This window comes from Mesoplodon mirus (genome assembly GCF_964341445.2).
Source record: "Mesoplodon mirus genome assembly, chromosome: 3".
NCBI classification, from domain to species: Eukaryota; Metazoa; Chordata; class Mammalia; order Artiodactyla; family Ziphiidae; genus Mesoplodon; species Mesoplodon mirus.
The window spans coordinates 41,099,900-41,121,714 of record NC_138978.1 but is presented as its reverse complement, the minus strand read 5'-3'; the positions used below and the strand labels follow the sequence as shown (position 1 = coordinate 41,121,714).

At 37.9% G+C, this 21,815-nt stretch overlaps 1 protein-coding gene across 2 annotated transcripts in view; it reads left to right on the top strand.

Annotated features, from left to right (window-relative positions):
* IPP (intracisternal A particle-promoted polypeptide) overlaps positions 1-20,342 on the top strand; it is a 38,551-nt gene extending 18,209 nt beyond the window's left edge. For both annotated transcript variants that reach the window (XM_082613647.1, XM_082613648.1), the window contains exons 6-9: positions 2,461-2,598; positions 4,005-4,127; positions 5,932-6,152; positions 19,908-20,342. In XM_082613647.1, the coding sequence (XP_082469773.1) occupies positions 2,461-2,598; positions 4,005-4,127; positions 5,932-6,152; positions 19,908-20,132 (707 nt within the window). In that variant the 3' untranslated portion in view covers positions 20,133-20,342. The remainder of the gene's footprint in view (positions 1-2,460; positions 2,599-4,004; positions 4,128-5,931; positions 6,153-19,907) is intronic.
* The last annotated feature ends 1,473 nt before the right edge of the window (positions 20,343-21,815 follow it).

Below are 21,815 nucleotides of genomic sequence, written 5' to 3'. Positions count from 1 at the left end.
AGCCTGTGTGTCCGGAGCCTGTGCTCCGCAACGGGAGAGGCCACAGCAGTAAGAGGCCCGCGTACAGCAAAAAAAAAAAAAAAAAAAAAAAAAAAAACTGTTTATTAAATCAATAAGTGTCATGGTGCATCTGAAAATCCTAACAAAGAAGTTAGAGTTCTGAGCAATAACCATCTGTCAGTATAAAGACTATAACTCTATATAATCTTTGGCTAAAACTCTAATAGTTCTTTTTATGTACATTTCAGCAGTTGCATTGCGTGAACTCTCTCCTGTTTAATCTAGGGTCACAGTGTCCTTTGCGACACTTCCATATATATGTATCCCCTTTCCTGATACCACAGAAGTACAAATGGGAGCCCGTCAAAACTGCTATGACTTTACTAGCCATTATTAATACTATAAACATTACTATCTTAACATATTACTTAATATATAATTTTTAAATAAATGTTTTTTATCAAAGTAATTCAGATTTGCTGTAGAAAATTTGGTAAACCTGAAGCATATGAAAAAGAAAATAAAAATCACCCATACTGTAATCATACCACCCAGAGATAATCACAGTCAATAGTTTATTTCCTTTTAGATACATTCATATCTGGGTTAATATTCTAAGTATTATATTTAAAAATTAAGATATAATTCACATATCATAAAATTCACCATTGAAGTGTACAGTTCAGTGGTTTTTAGTATATTCACAAAATTGTGCAATCATCACCACTAATTCCAGAACATTTTCACCACTGCAAAAAGCCACTGTTATCATTTAGGGAAAATTTTGTATGAGTGTAGGGAACTTTTTACTAGCCATGTTCCCAGACTCCAGGTAAGGGTCAACCTTACGAGCAAGCCTTTCTAACCATAGGCAGTTTTAGGCCTTATGGTGACTCTTTTCTGCACAGTAAGGGTTTCGTATACATCAGGATTCTAGGCCCTCATAAGATTATATGTGCTGCAAATATATTTTCCTACTCCTCTGCTTCATCTTTTACTCTTTTTATGGTATCTTTTGTTAAATGAATGTTTTTCATTTTAATGTAGCCAACTCTATTATTTTTTTCCCTTTATGGTTAGTATTTCTTATATCTTTTTAAAGAAATCCTTTGTCTACTCGAAAGTCATGAGGATATATACCTTTATTGTTTTCTAAAATTTTATAGTTTTGCCATTTACTTTTATGTCTGTAATTCACCTGTAATTGAATTTTTACGGATAGTATTAGTAAGGAACCAGTTTCATTTTTCCCCCCATATATATAACCAATTCCCAGCATCTTTGTTTCCCCACTGCTCTGTCATGCAAACTATGTCAAATACCAAGTAATCATATATGTGTGGATCTGTTTCTAGAATTTCCTTTCTTTCCCACTGGTCTCTCTATTTATTCCTATCTTAATTATTAAAGCTCTATTTTAAGTCTGATAGGCTTATTTAATAGGGCATTTTCTCTTTCCTTATTATTCTTTTTGGGAATGCTTGGCTATTCTAGGTCTTTCATACTTCCATATAAAAATTAGAATTAGTTCATCAAATCTGTTTTAAAAAATAATAATGTATGATTCCACTTATATGAGATACTTGGAGTAGTCAAAACCAAAAAGACAGAAAGTATAATGGTCGTTGCCAGGGGCTGGCGAAGGAGAGAATGGGGAATTATTGTTTAATGGGTATAGAGTTTCAGTTTTACAGGATGAAAAGGATTATGGGAATGGATGGTTGTGATGGCTGTACAACAATATGAATGTGTTTAACATCACTGAACTGTATTCTTAAAAATGGTTTACATGGTACATTTTATGTTATGTGTACTTAAATACAATAAAAAAGAAAGAAAGGGTTTTTTAAAAACTGGGATTTTGTTAAATCTATAAATCATTTTGGGAATAATCATCTTTACATTGACACTTGTAACTCGTCAACATGATACATCTCTTCATTTATTTAGATATTCCTTAATTTAAAGCTTTATCTAAATAAAATTTATAAATTATATCCATAAAGTTCTTATAAATCTTTAATTAGATTTACTCCTAGGTATAGTATATTTTAAAATTCTATTTTAAGTGGTATCTAAAAATGTTTTTTTCATTTTCTATTTGTTGCTAGATAAGCATTGCATTAAAACTCAAATTGTAGCAGAGCCAGCTATCTGAACTATGAAAATATAGAAGTGTTAAAATGCAAATTGTATCCTCAAAAATTACATGGATTGTTTGGGTGGTAGAATTAGAAATAGATAATAGCCCACTTTGCTTCATTAAGTGAGCTTTAATCAATGACAGTGTTATGGATTCAAAATAACACTTGGTGGGCAAATAAATTTTAAAGAATAGTATAAAATCAGACATAATAATTGAATTTCTGACAACACAGAATGCTGCTGAATATTGTATTGTGGTTCTAGGGTATTAATATTACTAAATCTTCTCATATGTGTCTCTTTTATTTAACTCAGGTGAAAAGGATTCAATGATTTTTGACTGTACTGAATGCTATGATCCAGTTACTAAACAGTGGACAACTGTAGCTTCAATGAATCACCCCCGCTGTGGCTTGGGAGTGTGTGTGTGTTATGGGGCTATCTATGCTTTGGGTAATTATACTCTCCAATTTAAGGATATCTAATATTATTTAAATTCTTAGTCAAATTCTGCTTACTTTAGAAATTTTCCTTCCCTCCCATAAGAAACTTGTGTCTTTTTAGCTTTAAAAGTTCTTATTCTTGGACTTCCCTGGTGGTGCAGTGGTTGAGAGTCCACCTGCCTATGCAGGGGACACAGGTTCGTGCCCCGGTCTGGGAAGATCCCACATGCCGCGGAGCGGCTAGGCCCGTGAGCCATGGCCGCTGAGCCTGCACGTCCGGAGCCTGTGCTTCGCAACGGGAGAGGCCACAACAGTGAGAGGCCCGCGTACCGCAAAAAAAAAAAAAAAAAGTTCTTATTCTCAAAATTATATTACTTGGGAGATATTGTCAAGTATGGAATTCTTATAAGGAGATGGACATAAAATATAGATGAGATGTCTAGGGGAGCATTTTAGCTGACTAGTTAAATTTCATGGTTAGGATAACCATTCTGAATACACAGATGTTGTTTCAAAAAGTTGTTTTGCAAAGTACCATATTTCCTATGCAATAGATTGAAGTTTTTGTTTTGTTTTGTTTTATTTTTTAAAAATCTCTTGTGAGGGCTTCCCTGGTGGCGCAGTGGTTAAGAACCCTCCTGCCAATGCAGGGGACACGGGTTCGAGCCCTGGTCTGGGAGGATCCCACATGCCGCAGAGCAACTAAGTCTGTGCGCCACAACTACTGAGCCCACGTGCCACAACTACTGAAGCCTGTGCACCTAGAGGCCATGCTCCACAACAAGAGAAACCACTGCAATGAGAAGCCCATGCACCGCAATGAAGAGTAGACCCTGCTCACTGCAACTAGAGAAAGCCCACGCACAGCAACAAAGACCCAACGCAGCCAAATATTTAAAAAAAAAAAAAAAAAAAAAGATCTCTTGTGAAACATAGGCAGAGAGTTAAAAGACCCAAGTTCTACTTACAATCAAATTCTAACTTTTCATGTGATTTTGGACAGATAACCTCTCTGGTCCATATGATAATCATCCATAATATAAAGTTGTCAGATTAGATGTTTTCTAAGGTGCTTTTCTTTTTAAATATTTATTTATTTATTTGGCTACATCGGGTCTTAGTTGCGGCACGTGGGACCTTCGCTGTGGCATGTGGGATCTTTTCATTGCAGTGCGCGGGCTCTTCCGTTAGTCCAGCGGGCTTCTCTCTAGCTATAGCGCGTGGGCTCTAGAGCACGCAAGCTTAGTTGCCCCGTGGCATGTGGGATCTTAGTTCCCCGACCAGGGATCGAACCAGCATCCCCTGCATTAGAAGGCGGATTCTTAACCACTGGACCGCCAGGGAGGTCCCTCTAAGCTGTTTTTCATAAATAAAATTCCTTTATTCCAAAAATAATATTTTTCTGTTTGGTTTCAGGTGGTTGGGTTGGAGCTGAGATAGGGAACACCATTGAACGATTTGATCCCGATGAAAATAAATGGGAAGTAGTTGGCAACATGGCTATGTCACGCTACTACTTTGGGTGTTGTGAAATGCAAGGTAATTGCTTTATAAAATATTTTTCCTGAAAATATATATTTTTTAAAAACTGAGCTTGAGGCTTTATTTTCACAAAAGTATATTTTATGTCTGTTAGTTTTGAATAATTGACACTAACAGTGTGGAAATTCTGCTTCTAATCTCTTATATTTTTAAACCTCTTATATCTTTATTTCTGTATTGCCAAAATAATCATTTTTTTTCAAAATAAACAAAGCTAGAATTAAGAATTCCAGATGGGCAAAAATACCTAATTAGCAAAATAAGCATTTGAACTGTCATCCATTATTGTTATTTTCTCTCCCTTGTAGGCCTTAGTATATATTTCTACGTAGGGAGAGATTATCAAAAACAATCTTCATAGTGTCATAGGCTTCTTCAGTGTTTTTTTATAGAGTACATTGTGATTCAGTACACACACAATGCTATCACAGATTTGAAAAATGTTGTACTACATATTAAAGTGGTATACAGATGTTATTTTAAGTGTAATTGACTATTATACAGTGAGAGGTAATTAATAAGCACTCTCAAATAGAACCTGATTCTCTGTCCAGAATTGGAGAACAGATTTACATGTACCTGTAGAGTAGGAAGCAGTCTGCCCATTGTTATGTGACAATTCAGCCTGCTCTGTTCCCAGCTGAAATTCTTTCTGCCTTTTGAGTACCTTCTCAGATTTCTGCTAGCAGCTAAATGCTCAAATTACATGGTGCAGACTATGTTCTATTGCTTAATATTATAATGTTCTCTAATTGTTTTTTATTTATTATTTTTATCTTCCCATCTAAAATCATAGAGCTAGAGAGGCGTCTTGGAGATTCTCTATTTCAACCCCTTTATTTTTAGATGAGGAAGCTGAAGATCAGGAGGCTGTGAGTTGTCTTTTCTCATAGTTGGTTACTAGCAAAGCTGGATCTAGAACCCAAGTTTACTAACATTTAGCTCATGTTTCTTAAAATGCCATTCCTTGGGAATTCCCTGGTGGTCCAGTGGTTAAGACTCTGCACTCCCAATGCAGGGGGCATGGGTTCAGTCCCCGGTCAGGGAACTAGATTCCGCATGCTGAAACTAAAGATCCCGCATGCTGCAACAAAGGATCCCACACGCGGCAACAAAGATCCTGTGTGCCGCAACTAAGACTCTGTGCAGCCAAATAAATAAATTTTTTTAAAATGCCATTCCTTATAACTTCTCACTTTAGACCTCTAGGAACAACAGTAACACTCAAAAAAAAATAATTGTTGATAGTCAGAACCATTATTTTCAAGTTAAATTTAATAAGGAACTCTGTGAATTACAGTCTACTGTACAGTATCTGATACCTTAATCTAGCCATAAACTATTCTAATTTAAATTCATTTTGTCCATCTGAGCAACCATTAGGTTGTCACCAACAGGGTCATGTCATTCCCAGTTTAAGTGTATGGCAGTTTTTAAGGGGGAACAAATCCTTCTCCCCATCCTTTTTTACCTATATGTGGTAGCAGTGGATCTGGAACTTGAGATCATTAAGCAAACAATAAGATCGGAAATCCTTGTCTGACAAATTGTTTTCTTATAGCATCATTAAGTTCTTTGAAAATTCAATGCCACTTTAAATTCATACCCCTAGTTCTTTGTAACATGCTTAAATGAGAGCTGTGATAAACTAGACAGAAGTCAATTTTCTCTCTGGAAAGAATATTGTAAGCCCTGCATTAAGTATAATATCAGATAGCAAACTTAAATCACAATTATTACTTTTTATAATTATTTGTATCCTATTTTCTATAGCATCTGAGCAAAAATATTCCATTTCCAGGTTTAATTTATGTGATTGGGGGCATCAGCAATGAAGGAATAGAGCTTCGTTCTTTTGAAGTTTATGATCCACTTTCCAAGCGTTGGTCCCCACTTCCTCCAATGGGAACCAGAAGAGCATACCTCGGGGTGGCTGCACTCAACGACTGCATCTATTCTATTGGAGGGTGGAATGAGACACAAGATGCTCTTCACACTGTAGAAAAATATTCCTTTGAAGAGGTAGGTTGGATGATTTCAATTGTTTAGTGTCCTGTTACTCTTTTTTTTTTTTTTTTTTTTTTGCTGGACACGGGCCTCTCACTGCTGTGGCCTCTCCTGTTGCGGAGCACAGGCTCCGGACATGCAGGCTCAGCGGCCATGGCTCACGGGCCCAGCCGCTCCGCGGCACGTGGGATCCTCCCGGACCCGGGCACGAACCCGTGTCCCCTGCATCGGCAGGCGGACTCCCAACCACTGCGCCACCAGGGAAGCCCCTGTTACTCTTTTAATGTCTGTAAGATCTGTAGTGCTGTGTATTCTTTCATTCATGATATTATTTATAGGTTTTTTTCCCTCTTTTTTTTTCTTTTCAAAGAATCAACTTTTGGTGTCATTGATTGTCCATCTTCTATTTCATTGATTTCTGTTATTATTACTATTTCTTTCCTTTCTTCTATTTCTTTTGGGTTCAATTTGCTCTCCTTTTTCTAGATTCTTAAAGTAGAAACTCAGATGATTGATTTTTAGACCTTTCTTTTTCTAGAATATAAATTTTTAAAGCTCTAAATTGTTTTCAAGCACTGCTTTAACTGCATCCCACACATTTTGATATATTGTATTTTAGTTAGCATCTACCTCAAAATAGCTTTTAATTTCCCTGGTAATTTCTTCTCTGACCAATGAGTTGTTACAAGTATTTTATTTAATTTCCAAATATTTGGGGATTCTCTAGATATCTTTATGTTATTGCTTTAATATAATTCTACTGTGATCAAAGAGCATATTTTATGTGATTTCTGTCTTGGTAAATGTTTCACGTGCACCTGAAAAGAATTTGTATTCTGCTGTTGTTGAGAAGAGTGTTCTATAAATGTCAGTTAGGTCAAGTTGGTTAGCATTCAGGTCTTTTCTGGTCTTTCTTTTTTTTTTTTGGCCACACAGTGAGGCTTGTGGGATCTTAGTTCCCTGACCAGGGATTGAACCCATGTACCCTGCAATGGAAGTGCAGAGTCCTAACCACGGGACTGCCAGGGAATTCTCTTCCCTAGTTTTTCTAATTTGTTCAATTGTTTTGTCAATTACTAAGGAAGAAGTGTTGAAATCTCTATCTGTAATTATGGATTTGCCTGTTTCTCCTTTCATTCCCGTCAGGTTTTGCTTCACATATTTTGAATCTCCGTTATTAAATGTGTATACATTGATTATTATGTCTTCTTGATGAATGGATCTTTTTTTTTTTTTTTTTTTGCGGTACGCGGGCCTCTCACTGTTGTGGCCTCTCCCATCGTGGAGCACAGGCTCCGGACGCGCAGGCTCAGCGGCCATGGCTCACGGGCCCAGCCGCTCCGCAGCATGTGGGATCTTCCCGGACCGGGGCACGAACCCATGTCCCCTGCGTCGGCAGGCGGGCTTTCAACCACTGCGCCACCAGGGAAGCTCTGAATGGATCTTTTTATAGCCATGAAATGTTTTTCTTTATCTCTGGCAGTATTCTTTGCTCTGAAGTCTATTTTGTCTAATATTAAGGTAGCCAAGCTATCTTTTGATCAGTATTTGCATTGTGTATCTTTTTCTTTCCTTCTACTTTAAATCTCTGTCTTTAAAAACTACATCTCTTGTAAGATAACACACAGTTGTGGTCTGTTTTTTCCTACAATTTGACAATCTCTGACTTTCAAATGGGGTCCTTAGAATTTTTACTATTTATATATAATGTAATTATAGATACAGTTGGTTTTTATACTCTTATTTTGCTGCTTTTCTATTTACACAATCCATCCTTGTTTTTTCCTCTTTTCTGTCTTTTTTTTTGGCTGCACCACACGGCATGTTGGGATCTTAGTTCCCCAAGCAGGGATCGAACCCACACCCACTGCAGTGGAAGCACAGAGTCTTAACCACTGGACAACCAGAGAAGTCCCCTTTTCTGTCTTTATATTGTTATTGTTTTAGTATTCCATTTTATTTCTTTTGTCCAATTAACTATATCTCTTCACCCTTTTTCTTAGTGGTTGCTTTTGGGTTTGCATTATATATAATAGGTATTTTAACACATTACATCTACATTCAAATAATATCATACCAGTTCACTTTTTTTTTTTTTTACATCTTTATTGGATTATAATTGCTTTACAGGTCTTCCCTGGTGGTGCAGTGGTTGAGAGTCTGCCTGCCAATGCAGGGGACACAGGTTCGTTCCCCAGTCCGGGAAGATCCTACATGCTGCGGAGCGGCTGGGCCCGTGAGCCATGGCCGATGGGCCTGCGCATCTGGAGCCTATGCTCCGCAACGGGAGAGGCCACAACAGTGAGAGGCCCGCGTACCACAAAAAATAATAATAAATAAATAAATAAATAAATAATTGCTTGACAGTGTTGTGTTAGCTTCTGCTATACAACAAAGTGAATCAGCTATATGTATACATATATCCCCTCCCTCTTGAGCCTTCCTCCCACCCTCCCCATCCCACCCCTCTAGGTCGTCACATAGCACCAACCTGATCTCGCTGTGCTATACAGCAGCTTCCCACTGTCTATTTTACAGTTGGTAGTGTATATGTGTCAATGCTACTCGCTCAGTTCGTCCCAGCTTACCCTTCCCGCCCTGTGTCCACAAGTCCGTTCTCTACATCTGTGTCTCTATTCCTGCCCTGCCACTAGGTTCATCAGTACCATTTTTCTAGGTTCCCTATATATGTGTTAGCATACGGTATTTTTCTCTTTCTGATTTACTTCACTCTGTATGACAGACTCTAGGTCCATCCACCTCACTACAAATGACTGAATTTTGTTCCTTTTTATGGCTGAGTAATATTCCATTGTATATATGTACCACATCTTCTTTATCCATTCATCTGTCAATGGATATTTAGGTTGCTTTCATGTCATGGCCATTGTAAATAGTGCTGCAGTGAACACTGTGGTACATGTGTCTTTTTGAATTATGGTTTTCTCAGGGTATATGCCCAGTAGTGGGATTGCTGGGTCGTATGGTAGTTCTATTTTTAGTTTTTTAAGGAACCTCCATACTGTTCTCCATAGTGGCTGTATCAATTTACATTCCCACCAACAGTGCAAGAAGGTTTCCTTTTCCCCACACCCTCTGCAGCATTTATTGTTTGTAGATTTTTTGATGATGGCCATTCTGACTGGTATGAGGTGATACCTCAATGTGGTTTTGATTTGCATTTCTCTAATGACTTACCACTTCACTTTTTTTTTTTTTTTTTTTTTCCGTACGCGGGCCTCTCACTGTTGTGGCCTCTCCCGTTGCGGAGCACAGGCTCCGGATGCGCAGGCCCAGCGGCCATGGCTCACGGGCCCAGCCGCTCCGCGGCATATGGGATCCTCCCAGACCGGGGCACGAACCCGTATCCCCTGCATCGGCAGGTGGACTCTCAACCACTGCGCCACCAGGGAGGCCCTCACTTTTTTTTAAAGAATTTTTATGTATGTATGTATGTATTTATTTATTTATTTATTTTTTGGCTGCATTGGGTCTTCGTTACTGTGCATGGGCTTTCTCTAATTGCAGCGAGCAGGGGCTACTCTTTGTTGTGGTGCGCGGGCTTCTCATCGTGATGGCTTCTCTTGTTGCGGAGCACGGGCTCTAGGTGCGCGGGCTTCAGTAGCTGTGGCACGCGGGCTCTAGAGCTCAGGCTCAGTAGTTGTGGCGCACAGACTTAGTTGCTCTGCGGCATGTGGGATCTTCCCAGACCAGGGCTTGAACCCATGTCCCCTGCATTGGCAGGTGGATTCTTAACCACTGCGCCACCAGGGAAGTCCTGCACTTCACTTTTAATGTAAGAAACTTACAAAAACATACTTACATTTCTCCCTTCCATCCTTTGTGCTATTGTACATTTTACTACTATATATTTAGTAGACCCCACAATATGTTGTTGTTATATTTGCTTAAACAGTCAATTATATATAAGTAAATTTTAATGAGAAAATATTTCATAGTTATGCATATATTTACCATTTCTAGTTCTAGTCATTGTGTACAACTAAGTTTCTATCTCATATCATTTTCTTTTAGCTTGAAGAACTTCCTTTAATATTTCTTTTCATGCTGGTCTGCTGGCAATGATTCTCTAAGCTTTCATTTTCTGAAACTATTTTTCTACCATCATTTTTGAGAGATATTTTGCTGAGTATAGAATTTTAGGTTGTTCTTTTATTCCCCCATCACTTAACATTGTTGTTTACTTATCTTCTTGCATTGTTTCTTTTTTTTATAATTTTTATTATTATTTTTTTTTTTTGCGGTATGCGGGCCTCTCACTGTTGTGGCCTCTCCCGTTGTGAAGCACAGGCTCCGGACACGCAGTTCTCAGCAGCCATGGCTCACAGGCCCAGCCGCTCTGCGGCATGTGGGATCCTCCCAGACCGGGGAACGAACCCGTGTCCCCTGCATCGGCAGGCGGACTCCCAACCACTGCGCCACCAGGGAAGCCCCTTTTTTAAAAATAATTTTTAATGGAATATAGTTGATTTACAATGTTGTGTTACTTCTTGCATTGTTTCTGATGAGAAGTCAGTAGTCATTCTTATCCTTGTTCCCCCATGTATGTAATGTCTTTTTTTTTCCTTTGACAGTTTTTTTTAAAAATATTTATTTATTTTTTGGCTGTATCAGGTCTTAGTTGTGGCATGTGGGCTTTTCATTGTAGTGCGCGGGCTTCTCTCTAGTTGTGGTGCCCAGGCTCAGTAGTTGCTATGGACGGGCTTAGTTGCCCTGTGGCATGTGGGCTCTTAGTCCACTAGGGATCGAACTGCTGTCCCCTGCATTGCAAGATGGATTCTTAACCACTGGGCCATCAGGGAAGTCCCTCTTTGACAGTTTTTAAGATTTTTCTCTTTATCATGGACTTCCAGTAATTTGAATATGGTATGTCTTGTTGGATTTTGGTGTTTAACCTGCTTGGAATTCATTGAACTTCTTGAATCTGTGGAATTATAGCTTGCATCAGATTGGAATGTTTTCCACCTTATTTCTTCAAATATTCTCCTGCTGTCTTTCTGGGACTTAAGTAACGTGCATGTAAGGCCACTTGATATTGCCCCATAGGTCACTGAGGCTCTGTTAATTTTTTCCCATCCTTTTTCTCTCTGTACTTCAGTTTGTTTTTGTTGGTTTTGTTTTACAGCTTTACTGAGGTATAATTGACAAATAAAAATTGTATGATTTTAAGGTGTACAGTGTGATGTTTTGCTATACGTGTACACTGTGAAATGATTATCACAATCAAGCTAGTTAACATACCCATCAACTCACATAGCTCCCTTTTCCTTTTTTTTTTTTTTTTGCGGTACATGGGCCTCTCACTGTTGTGGCCTCTCCCGTTGGGGAGCACAGGCTCTGGACGCGCAGGCTCAGCGGCCATGGCTCACGGGCCCAGCCGCTCCGCGGCATGTGGGATCCTCCCAGACCGGGGCACGAACCTGTGTCCCCTGCATCGGCAGGCGGACTCTCAACCACTGCGCCACCAGGGAAGCCCTCCTTTTTTTTTAATGTGTGTGGTGAGAGCACTTAAGATCGGCCTTCTTAGTAAATTTCAAGTATACAATATAGCGGCTTCCCTGGTGGCACAGTGGTTGAGAGTCTGCCTGCCGATGCAGAAGACAGGGGTTCGTGCCCCGGTCCGGGAAGATCCCACATGCCGCAGAGCGGCTAGGCCCGTGAGCCATGGCCACTGAGCCTGCACGTCCGGAGCCTGTACTCTGCAACGGGAGAGGCCACAACAGTGAGAGGCCTGCGTACCACAAAAAAAAAAAAAAAAGAAATATATATATATATATATATATATATATAGTATTATTAACTATAGTCACCATGCTGTACATTAGATTGCTAGAACTTACTCATCCTGCATAACTGAAACTTTGTTCTCTGTGCTTCAGTTTGGATAGTTTCTCTTGCTGTGTCTTCAAGTTCATTAATCAATGTCTAAACTTTTAATTTGCAGTGTCTAATTCCATTTAGGAAAATTTTCATTTCAGATATTATATTTTTTAGCTCTAGAAGATCTTTTTTGGTTGTTGCTTTTTAAATGTCTTCCATTTCTCTCCTCATCATTTTCATGTTTTCTTTTAGATCCTTGAATATATTTATGATGTCTGTTTTAAAGTTCTTGTCTGCTAATTCTATTATCTTGTCATTTTTGGATCTGTATCTGTTGAAATTTTTCTTCCTGGTTTAAGTCAGAGTGTTTTTGCTTTTCCACATTTCTAGTAACTGATTGGATGTTGGACATTGTAAATGTTATGTTGTTGAGTATTTGGATTTTGTCTTCTTCCTATAATAAGTGTTGAGTTTAGTTTTCATAGGCAGTTAAATTATTTGCAAATAAGATTGATTTATTTGAGACTTGTTTTTAAGCTTTGTAGGGAAGGTCTAGAAGATCTAGGTCTTTTAGGTATAGTTTAGCCCTACCACTGAAGTATGGCCCTTCTTGACTCTCTACTGTATGCCCTAGCTGTTCAACAAGGTCTCTTCATTTTGGCTTGTCAAAACTAGAATATCATAAAGACGCAGATGTAGAGAATGGACTTGAGGACCCTGAGGGGGAAGGGGAAGTGGGGACAAAATAAGAGAGTAACATTGACATATATACACTACCAAATGTAAAATGGATGGCTAGTGGGAAGCTGCGGCATAGCACAGGGAGATCAGCTCGATGCTTTTTGATGACCTAGAGGGTTGGGATAGAGAGGGTGGGAGGGAGGCACAAGAGGGAGGGGATATGGAGATATATGTATACATATAGCTGATTCACTTTGTTGTACAGCAGAAAATAACACAACATTGTAAAGCAATTATACTCCAATAAAGATAAAAAAACAACAACTAGAATATCATCCAGTCTTGTGTGAGCTCTGAGAATTGTTAAGCTTACAACTCCTCTAAAGGAAAACTGTTTCTTTGCTCACAATATTTTGACACCAAATGTGTGGGTTTTCCACACCAAGCTCTTCTCCAGTTCTCTGTGGACACCACCAACTGGGTGTCCTACAAGTCAGTTCAGTTCTGACACTAACTATCCCACAGGTTAAGGGCTCAGTCCCACAAGACTGCCCCTCACTTTAGACACCAGTCCTCAGGTTAACCACTGACTTGTTTACAAATTAAGGGTTCCCATGATCCCTTCCTCAGGTTCAATAATTCACCATAATGGCTCACAGAACTCAGGGAAACACTTTACTTAACTATTACCAGTTTATTATAAAGGATATTATATATTATTATAAATATAGAATAATAGAATATAATATAGAATAAAAAAGAATATATAATTTTTATATTCTATATTATTATAAAGGGTACAAATGAATAGCCAGATGAAGAGGTACATATGGCAAGATCCAGAAGGGTCTTGATTATAGGTTTCTGCCCTGGTGAAGTTTGGGGTATCACTTTCCTGGCATGTGGATGTGGTCATCAAACCAGAAGTTCTCCAGACCCCATAGTTTAGGAATTTTTATGGAGGCTTCATCACACATAGGCATGATCAATTATTATTTCAACCTCCAGCCCCTCTCTTCTCCCTGGATGATAGGGTATTGACTGAACATTCCAAGCTTCTAATCTGGGCTTGATCTTTCTGGTAAAAGGCTCCCATCCTGAGGTTATACAGGATCCTACCAAGGGTTGCCTTATTAAGGAGGAGACATTCCTATCACCCAGGAAATTCCAAGGGATTTAGGAGCTCTGTGTCAAGAACTGGGGTCAGAGACCAAATATATGTCTAACTATGTCACATCCTCCTATTAGTTGTTTTTTGACTGTTCTCATAGGGTCTCATTTTTTTTTCTTTTTTTTCCACTTTAAAACATTTTTTAAACTTTTCCTTTGTTGTTTTTATTTTTATTTTTCATTATTTTTATTTTCTTTCATAGAGTCTCATTTTATGCATGCATAGTTTAGGAGTATTCAGCCAGACTCAGGGGAACCTCTGTCCTCTAGCACTCTTCCTTGCAAATCTCAACTGCATCATCCTCTCTAAACTCTGATTTCTGTCTCCTAGATCAGCTGACCTTCATACTCTGCTTGGGATTCCCTTCCCTGTACTGCTATTCACAAAGCTCTCCAGGCAGAAAGCCTGGACAACCATGGAGCTCACCTTGTTTGTTTCTTTTTCTGAATCACAGTTTTTCATTGCCTGTTGTCCATTGTCTGAAGACTTTATTTCATATAGTTTGTTGAGTTTTCTAGGTCTTTATGGTAGGAGGGCAAGTTTGGTAACAATTACTCTATCATGACTGAAAGTGGAAATCCATTCTGTTTCCGTCCTTTTAACATGATTCCATCATTCACTGAGCATTTCTTTACTATCTGGCATAATAAAATATTTCAAGTACAAGAAAGCTTATACTTCTCTGATCTGGCCCTGGGATCAGTCATTTCTCCAAGAAGCATTAGTTCCTCTTAGTGAAGGATAGTATTTAGAAACCAAGATTAGGCACTCAGAGTACTCATTGCTACTGGGGTATTGTTGCTTCTAGGTATTTTCAGTAAACAGCTAAACACAAATAGTAAATGTATATGTGTGTATATCTGTTTTCACACACATATTCATTTATAAGTATTTCTATATCCGTGCATATATGTTATAAAACCATGTTATAAAACCATGATAGCACCAATTCCAGTATACCTCAGATTCTTTCAGGCCTTCGCCATTCCCATGTTTGTAAATACCTTCTCTATCAGTTAAAAACTTGGCTCCTGGTATTCTCTATTTACTTATTCGTTCAATGAAACAAATCTACCTATCATACTAGCTGTCTTCTCCACCTGCCACCTCTGCATATTACGCATCTTATCATTGCCCATATGAGCGCCCCATTATTCTCTCATGCCCTCAGTTTACTAGGTTGATGCAATTATGCTAGGAAAAGAAGAGAAAGTAGGTTGTATCTTCATTGAGTCACTGTTCTACCATGCATTTGTTTATTAGTCCATTTATTCATTCACAAATACTTACTGACCTGGGGAAACAAAGGCAAACTAAATATATAAGGCCCCAGCTCTCAAGAAGCCTACATTCTAGTGGGGAATATAGAGAAATATATAGACAAACAGTTGCATTACAGTTTATTAAGTGCTTGGATAATGGAAGTACAAGGTGTGTTATGCCATAGACTTATAGGTTAGACAAATTTTTTCTAAATTAATTGCCATGGAATACTATTTTTTTGCATTGTTAATAGGAATTTGGTAACACGAGTTGCCCTGGTCAGTTATACTTAGGGAAAGTTGGATTAAACAAAGTTGAATAAGTTTCTTACAGGACTTCTTTACACAATTTATTAAATAATGTACTTCATGAATCTTTATGCTATGTCTCTCAAATTTAATTGACCACACAACCCTTGCCTTTGTTTGTGAAACATCTTGGGGGAGAAAAGTGTTTCAGGGAACATATTTTATGAAATATGGATTAGTGTTATTTGAGTTTTATGGTTCTTAAACTAGTTTTGGTTATTAAAACGTTCAAAACCTAAAGGTTTTTAAATTTACTTTTTTCTCTTTTTAAGTAGAAAGGATTTTTATTTTTATTTTTTTTTATTGAAAAATAATTCACAAACCAAACACAAGTTGTTGCAGTGTTTTGGCTATTATGAACAGTGCTGCTATGGACATTTGTGTACATGTTTTTTTTGCGGACTGACTGTTTTCATTTCTCTTAGGAGTATACCTAGGTGTGGAATTGCTAGGTCATATGGTAACTCTATGTTTAACCTTTTGGGACACTGCCAGGTTGTTTTCTAAAGGGGCTATACCATTTTACATAACCACAAGCAGTATATGAGAGTTCTAATTTCTCTACATCTAATGCTTATTATTTATCTTTTTTTATTATAGCTGACCTAGTAGGTGTGGATTGGTATTTCATTGTGGTTTGACTTGTACTTTCCTGATGGTTAATTAGGTTGAGCATCTTTTTTTTTTTTTTTTTTTGCTCTACGCGGGCCTCTCACTGTTGTGGCCTCTCCCATTGCGGAGCACAGGCTCCGGACGCGCAGGCTCAGCGGCCACAGCTCACAGGCCCAGCCGCTCCGCGGCATGTGGGATCTTCCTGGACCAGGGCACGAACCTGTGTCCCCTGCATCGGCAGGTGGACTCTAAACCACTGCACCACCAGGGAAGCCCAGGTTGAGCATCTTTTATGTGCTTATTGGTCATTTATCTTTCTTTGAAGAAAAATCTGTTCTACTTTTGTCCATTTTAAAATGGATTATTTGTCTTTTTATTACTGAGATATGAGTTCTTTATATATTCTAGATGCAAGTCCTTTGTCAGATATATGACTTGCAAAATTGTTTTCCCATCCTATGGTTTTCTTCATTTTCTTGATGGTATTCTTAGAAGCACAAAAGTTTTTAATTTTAATGTCCAATTTATTTTTTTTGCTTGTTGCTTGTGCTTTTGGTGTTATAACTAAGAAACCATTGCGTAATTCAAGATCATGAAGATTTATGCCTACTCTTTTTTTTAAGTTTTACAGTTATATTTAGGTCTTTAATTAATTTTTGAGTTAATTTTTGTATATGGTGTGAGGAAGAGGTCCACCTTCATTCTTTTGCATGCGGTAACCAGTTGTCCCAGCACCATTTGTTGAAAAGACTCTTTTCCATTTGATTGTCTTGGTATCTTTGTTGAAAATCAGTTGACCGTAAATGTGAGGGTTTTTTTCTGGACTCTTAATTCTATTCATTTATCTATATGTTTATCCTTATGCCAGTACCACACTGTCTTACTTACTGTAGCTCTGTGGTTTGAAATCAGAAATTGTGAGTCCTCCAACTTGGTATTTCTTTTTAAAAGTTGGTTTGGGGCTTCCCTGGTGGCGCAGTGGTTGAGAGTCCGCCTGCCGATGCAGGGGACACGGGTTCATGCCCCGGTCCGGGAAGATCCCACATGCCACGGAGCGGCTGGGCCCGTGAGCCATGGCCGCTAAGCCTGCACGTCCGGAGCCTGTGCTCCACAATGGGAGAGGCCACAGCAGTGAGAGGCCCGCGTGCCACAAAAAAAAAAAAAAAAAAAAAAAGTTGGTTTGGCTGTTCTGGGTCCCTTGAATTCCATATGAATTTTAGGATCAGCTTGTCAGTTTCTACCAAGAAGCCAGCAGTGTTTTGATAGGGATTACATTGAATCTGAGATCAATCTGGGGAGTATTGCCATCTTAACAATATTAGGTCTTTTCATCTTGAACATGGGATGTCTTTCCATTTATTTAGGTCTTCTTCAATTTGTTTCAACAGTGTTTTATAGTTTTCAGTATCCTGCATTTTGTTGGTTAAACTTATTCCTAAATATTTTATTATGTTTGATGCTATTGTAAATTGAATTTTCTTAATTTCATGTTCAGCTTTTTTCATTCCTAGTGTAAAATAATTTGATCAATTTTTGTATATTCATCTTATATCCTGAAACCTTGCAGCACTTGTACTCTAGTATGTTTTTGTGGATTCCTTAGGATTTTCTATGTACAAGATCATGTCATCTATAATTAGAGATCATTTTATTTTTTCCTTTCCAGTCTGGATGGCTTTTATTTCATTTTCTTTTCTAATTGCCCTGGCTAGACCCTCCAGTATAATCTTGAATAGAAATGGCAAAAGTAGAATTTTTGTTTTGTTGTAAAGCATAATTTTGATTCTCATGTGTGACAAGTTTCAAACTTTGGTGATATTTCAGGTTCCTTTCACTTTCTAAGTGGTCTCTATTATATGGGGGGAATAGAGAAAGTGAACTTTCTGAGGGCACATTCTCTTGCTAATGTTTCTATATGGCTAAAAATGAATAGATTTTCATTTCAAAGTTAAGTGCTTATCAGTAATGTTACCTTGGTTTTTCATGCATAAATCTGAAATGTTATTGTTATTTACTGTCTACTAAAGTCCTACATTATAGATTCAAACCCTAAAGATAATATAAAACATGTTTCTGGTTTTACAGAGTTTATTTTGAGGGGACTCAAAATAAAAAGCAAATTGTAGTTAATACACTGATAGAAATGGAAGATAAACATTACTGAATGAGCCCCATGATTCCCTTACTCTTCTTGTCCAGAGCCATTTTTGTAGGGGAGCAAAGGTTAGCTCTCCCTAATGATAAACATAAACCCAACATCCTGATTTATCTTAACCAGCTATAGATATTTTTGTGAATGTATCTATCTTTTAAAATGAGTATTTTTTCAGCTGTGAAAACTTTGTGATGTATTCTGTAATTTCATATAATCAAATAACCTTCAAGTTTAATACGGTCCTTCAATTTCAAAGGATTGTCCCTGGTGTTAGTATTTCAGAATTTCATTTAAGTTCAGATCAGCATCTATAATGTGCTGGTTCTATACTGGGTACTGGGATGTAAAGCTCATTAAGTTGCTCTCCTCAGAAAGTTCACTCTCTAGCACTGATGAATAATCTTTTTTCATCTTTTATGACTTTATAAACTTTGTTCATCATATGCTTTATTTTCAGATTCTTTTTTTTTAATCTGGAAACTTTTTCTTTTCTCTCTTACTTCTCAGGACCTTTATTAGCTTTCCTGTTTTCTGGGTATAGACATTTTCCCTGGAGTAAGACTTTACAGTCATTTTGGATATAGCAGCTTATTGAAATTTCTTCAGTGAATAATGCATACCAGGAGTTAGCAAACTTTCTATTAAAAGGCCGGATAGTAAACATTTTAGGCCTTGGGGGCCACATACAATCTCTTCTTTTTCCATATTGTTTTTTTTTAATAAACCGTTTTTTAAAATATTTATTTATTTATTTGGCTGCGTTGGGTCTTAGTTGTGGCATGTGGGATCATCGTTGCTACATGCGAGATGTTTAGTTGCAGTATGCGGGATCTTTAGTTGCGGCATGCAGGTTCTTTAGTTGTGGCACATGGGATTTTAGTTGCAGCACGTGAACTCTTAGTTGCGGCATGTAGGATCTAGTTCACTGACCAGGGATCAAACCCAGGCCCCCTGCATTGGGAGCACGGAGTCTTAGCCACTGGACCACCAGGGAAGTCCCTTAAATAACCTTTTAATATGGAAAGATCATTCTTAGTTTGTAGGCTTACAAAAATAGGCCCTAGTTTCCAATCCCTGATCTGTACTACCTTTCTGAAAATATGTTTTGCACATTACTAACTGCACTAGATGGTCCTTGAAAAAAGGAATCCATGTTCAAATAAATTTGGCCAGTGTTGTTTACTGTATTGTTCTCTTGGAGATTTATAAGACCTATTATATTAAAGATTTTAAAAAGTCCTTCCAGACTTCTATGGTAAATTTCTAGATTATCTCCTGGTGACCATAATTTATAATTAATCACAGATATATTTTTCATTACTTTCCTCTAGATTCACTACTTTAAACTTCAATTTAAAATGTTCTATATACTTATATGACTGGATTGTGAGTTTGAAATGTAAACATGTAAAAAGAACCAGAGGGATTTCCGTGGTGGTCCAGTGGGTAAGACTCAGTACTCCCAATGCAGGGGGCCCAGGTTCCATCCCTGGTCGGGGAACTAGATCCCACATGTATGCCACAACTAAGAGTTCGCATGCCGCAACTAAAAGATCTCGAGTGCTGCAACGAAGATCCCCACGTGCCGAAATTAAGACCCGGCACAGCGTAAATAAATAAATAAATAAAAATATTAAAAGAATAAAAATTTTAAAAAAGAACCAGAGTATCTAATTTCTCAGCAGTTTTCTCTGTTACCATGTTATGGCACTGCTAACTTCTTTTTTTCTCTTATCCAGGAAAAGTGGGTTGAAGTTGCTTCAATGAAAGTGCCTAGAGCAGGCATGTGTGCTGTGGCAGTCAATGGGCTTCTGTATGTTTCTGGAGGTCGATCTTCCAGCCACGATTTCTTGGCCCCAGGTACCTTGGACTCAGTTGAAGTTTATAACCCTCATTCAGATACATGGACAGAAATTGGTAACATGATCACCAGTCGTTGTGAAGGAGGTGTTGCTGTACTATGAAATAGTAAGCGTAAGAGAGCACAGGAAACATTTTGAAAATACAGGATCTCACCTTTTGCAAATCACACTTGTGTTTGGTGATAGGACCCTTTCATCTGTTGAGTTTTCTGTGAATTTGGTAGATAAATGAGTAAAAAATGATTTTTTTTTAAGAATTTGAGTGAGAAGCAATATGGAATATATCCTAAATCAATAAAGAGTTCACACAAATTTGCCAAGCTTACCAGTAGATATGCTGTTTATGCTCTAGAATTGTCCAATTAGGAGTAGAGTCCTATTTGTAAAAATGATTTGCTAGAAGCTTCTTGGCAAATAGTCCCTTTAGCTGCTTCTCCAGTGCAGTTAAGCTGTAACATGACCATTGTGTGATTTAAGAATATCAGTGAGACAGTTTAAAGATATCTATACATTCATGATTCAATCCAGAGTGCAATTTTCCATGGCCATAGTTTACCCTACAGAGAAAAGCCAATGAAGCAACTTCCTACTTTTATTTTATTCCAGGAGTTCTCACTAGTCCCAAACTTTTTATTAACAGCAGGAAAACTGGGAGGGACATGTGGGAAATATCTAGCTATTTTTATATATAAGTTTTCACCTGTTGATAACAGCATAAAAAAAGCTTTTGCTCACTTATGGTTTTGTCTTGATGTTGGAATGCAGGTGAGGAATTAATAGGAGGTTCTTAGTGACAGTGTTTTATTGCAATAGGATGACGTAATGGGTGATAGAGCCCAGCAGGTTGAATGCACCTTTTTCTAAACAGTTTAGCTTTGGGAAGAGGGAATTTATTAGATTATCAAGCTTTGTAAAGCATACTCACACTTGGGCAAGCCTAAATATGAACTTAGTGCAAAGCTGCTGCCTGGCTTGGAGAAGATGGAATTGTAGGTACCTGTAAAACTTTTTACAGACACTAACTCATAAGTGTACGCTGAAAGGCCTCTGACCCAAAACTGCTTCTCAAAACTTCTCATTTTCCCTGAGAAGCATTCTAAAGAATTGTTTTCTGTCCATTTCTGAGACGAAGATTCTTTGTGTACATGATCATCACTTTTAAATTATTTCTACTAGTCAGTTGGAGCCATATATACTAAAGGTCTTACACATTTAGGTTTACCTAGCTGTTCCAGGATTTGATTTGTATATTCCTGATTTCCCCTTTTCTGTACAATCCTCCAGTATATTATAGGCATCAGTGGCTTATTTAGATAGAGAACCTTTGGTAAGCATTAAAGACTCAGGCAGCACTCATATCCAAAATATTTGGATAGACTCACAAAGATACTTTCCTTCATAACTTAACCATATGCATATATTAAGAAAAGCTTACGTAGTGCAGACAGAAAGCTCTGTGTCCCATTCTTTGGGGTACGCTGAAAGTCTGAAGGGTCACAGATGCCTGGCTGGGATCTGTAAAATGTCAAGGAATGAAGTATCAAGATAATTTGTAAACTATTTAAGCTGTAACTCATGTGCCTTTAATATTTCTAGTTAAAGAGAATCTGCATTCTGGTTCAAGAGATTTACGAATTTTCATATCATTTAATTTTCATTATTGCCTGATGCCAACCTAAAATGGCACTATGAAGGGAGGTATTTTGTACTGCTGTGGCAGAAATGTAGTCCACACAATCAGTGTTTGGGCCTAATAGGGCCAGACGATGCCTGAAAATAAGTAAT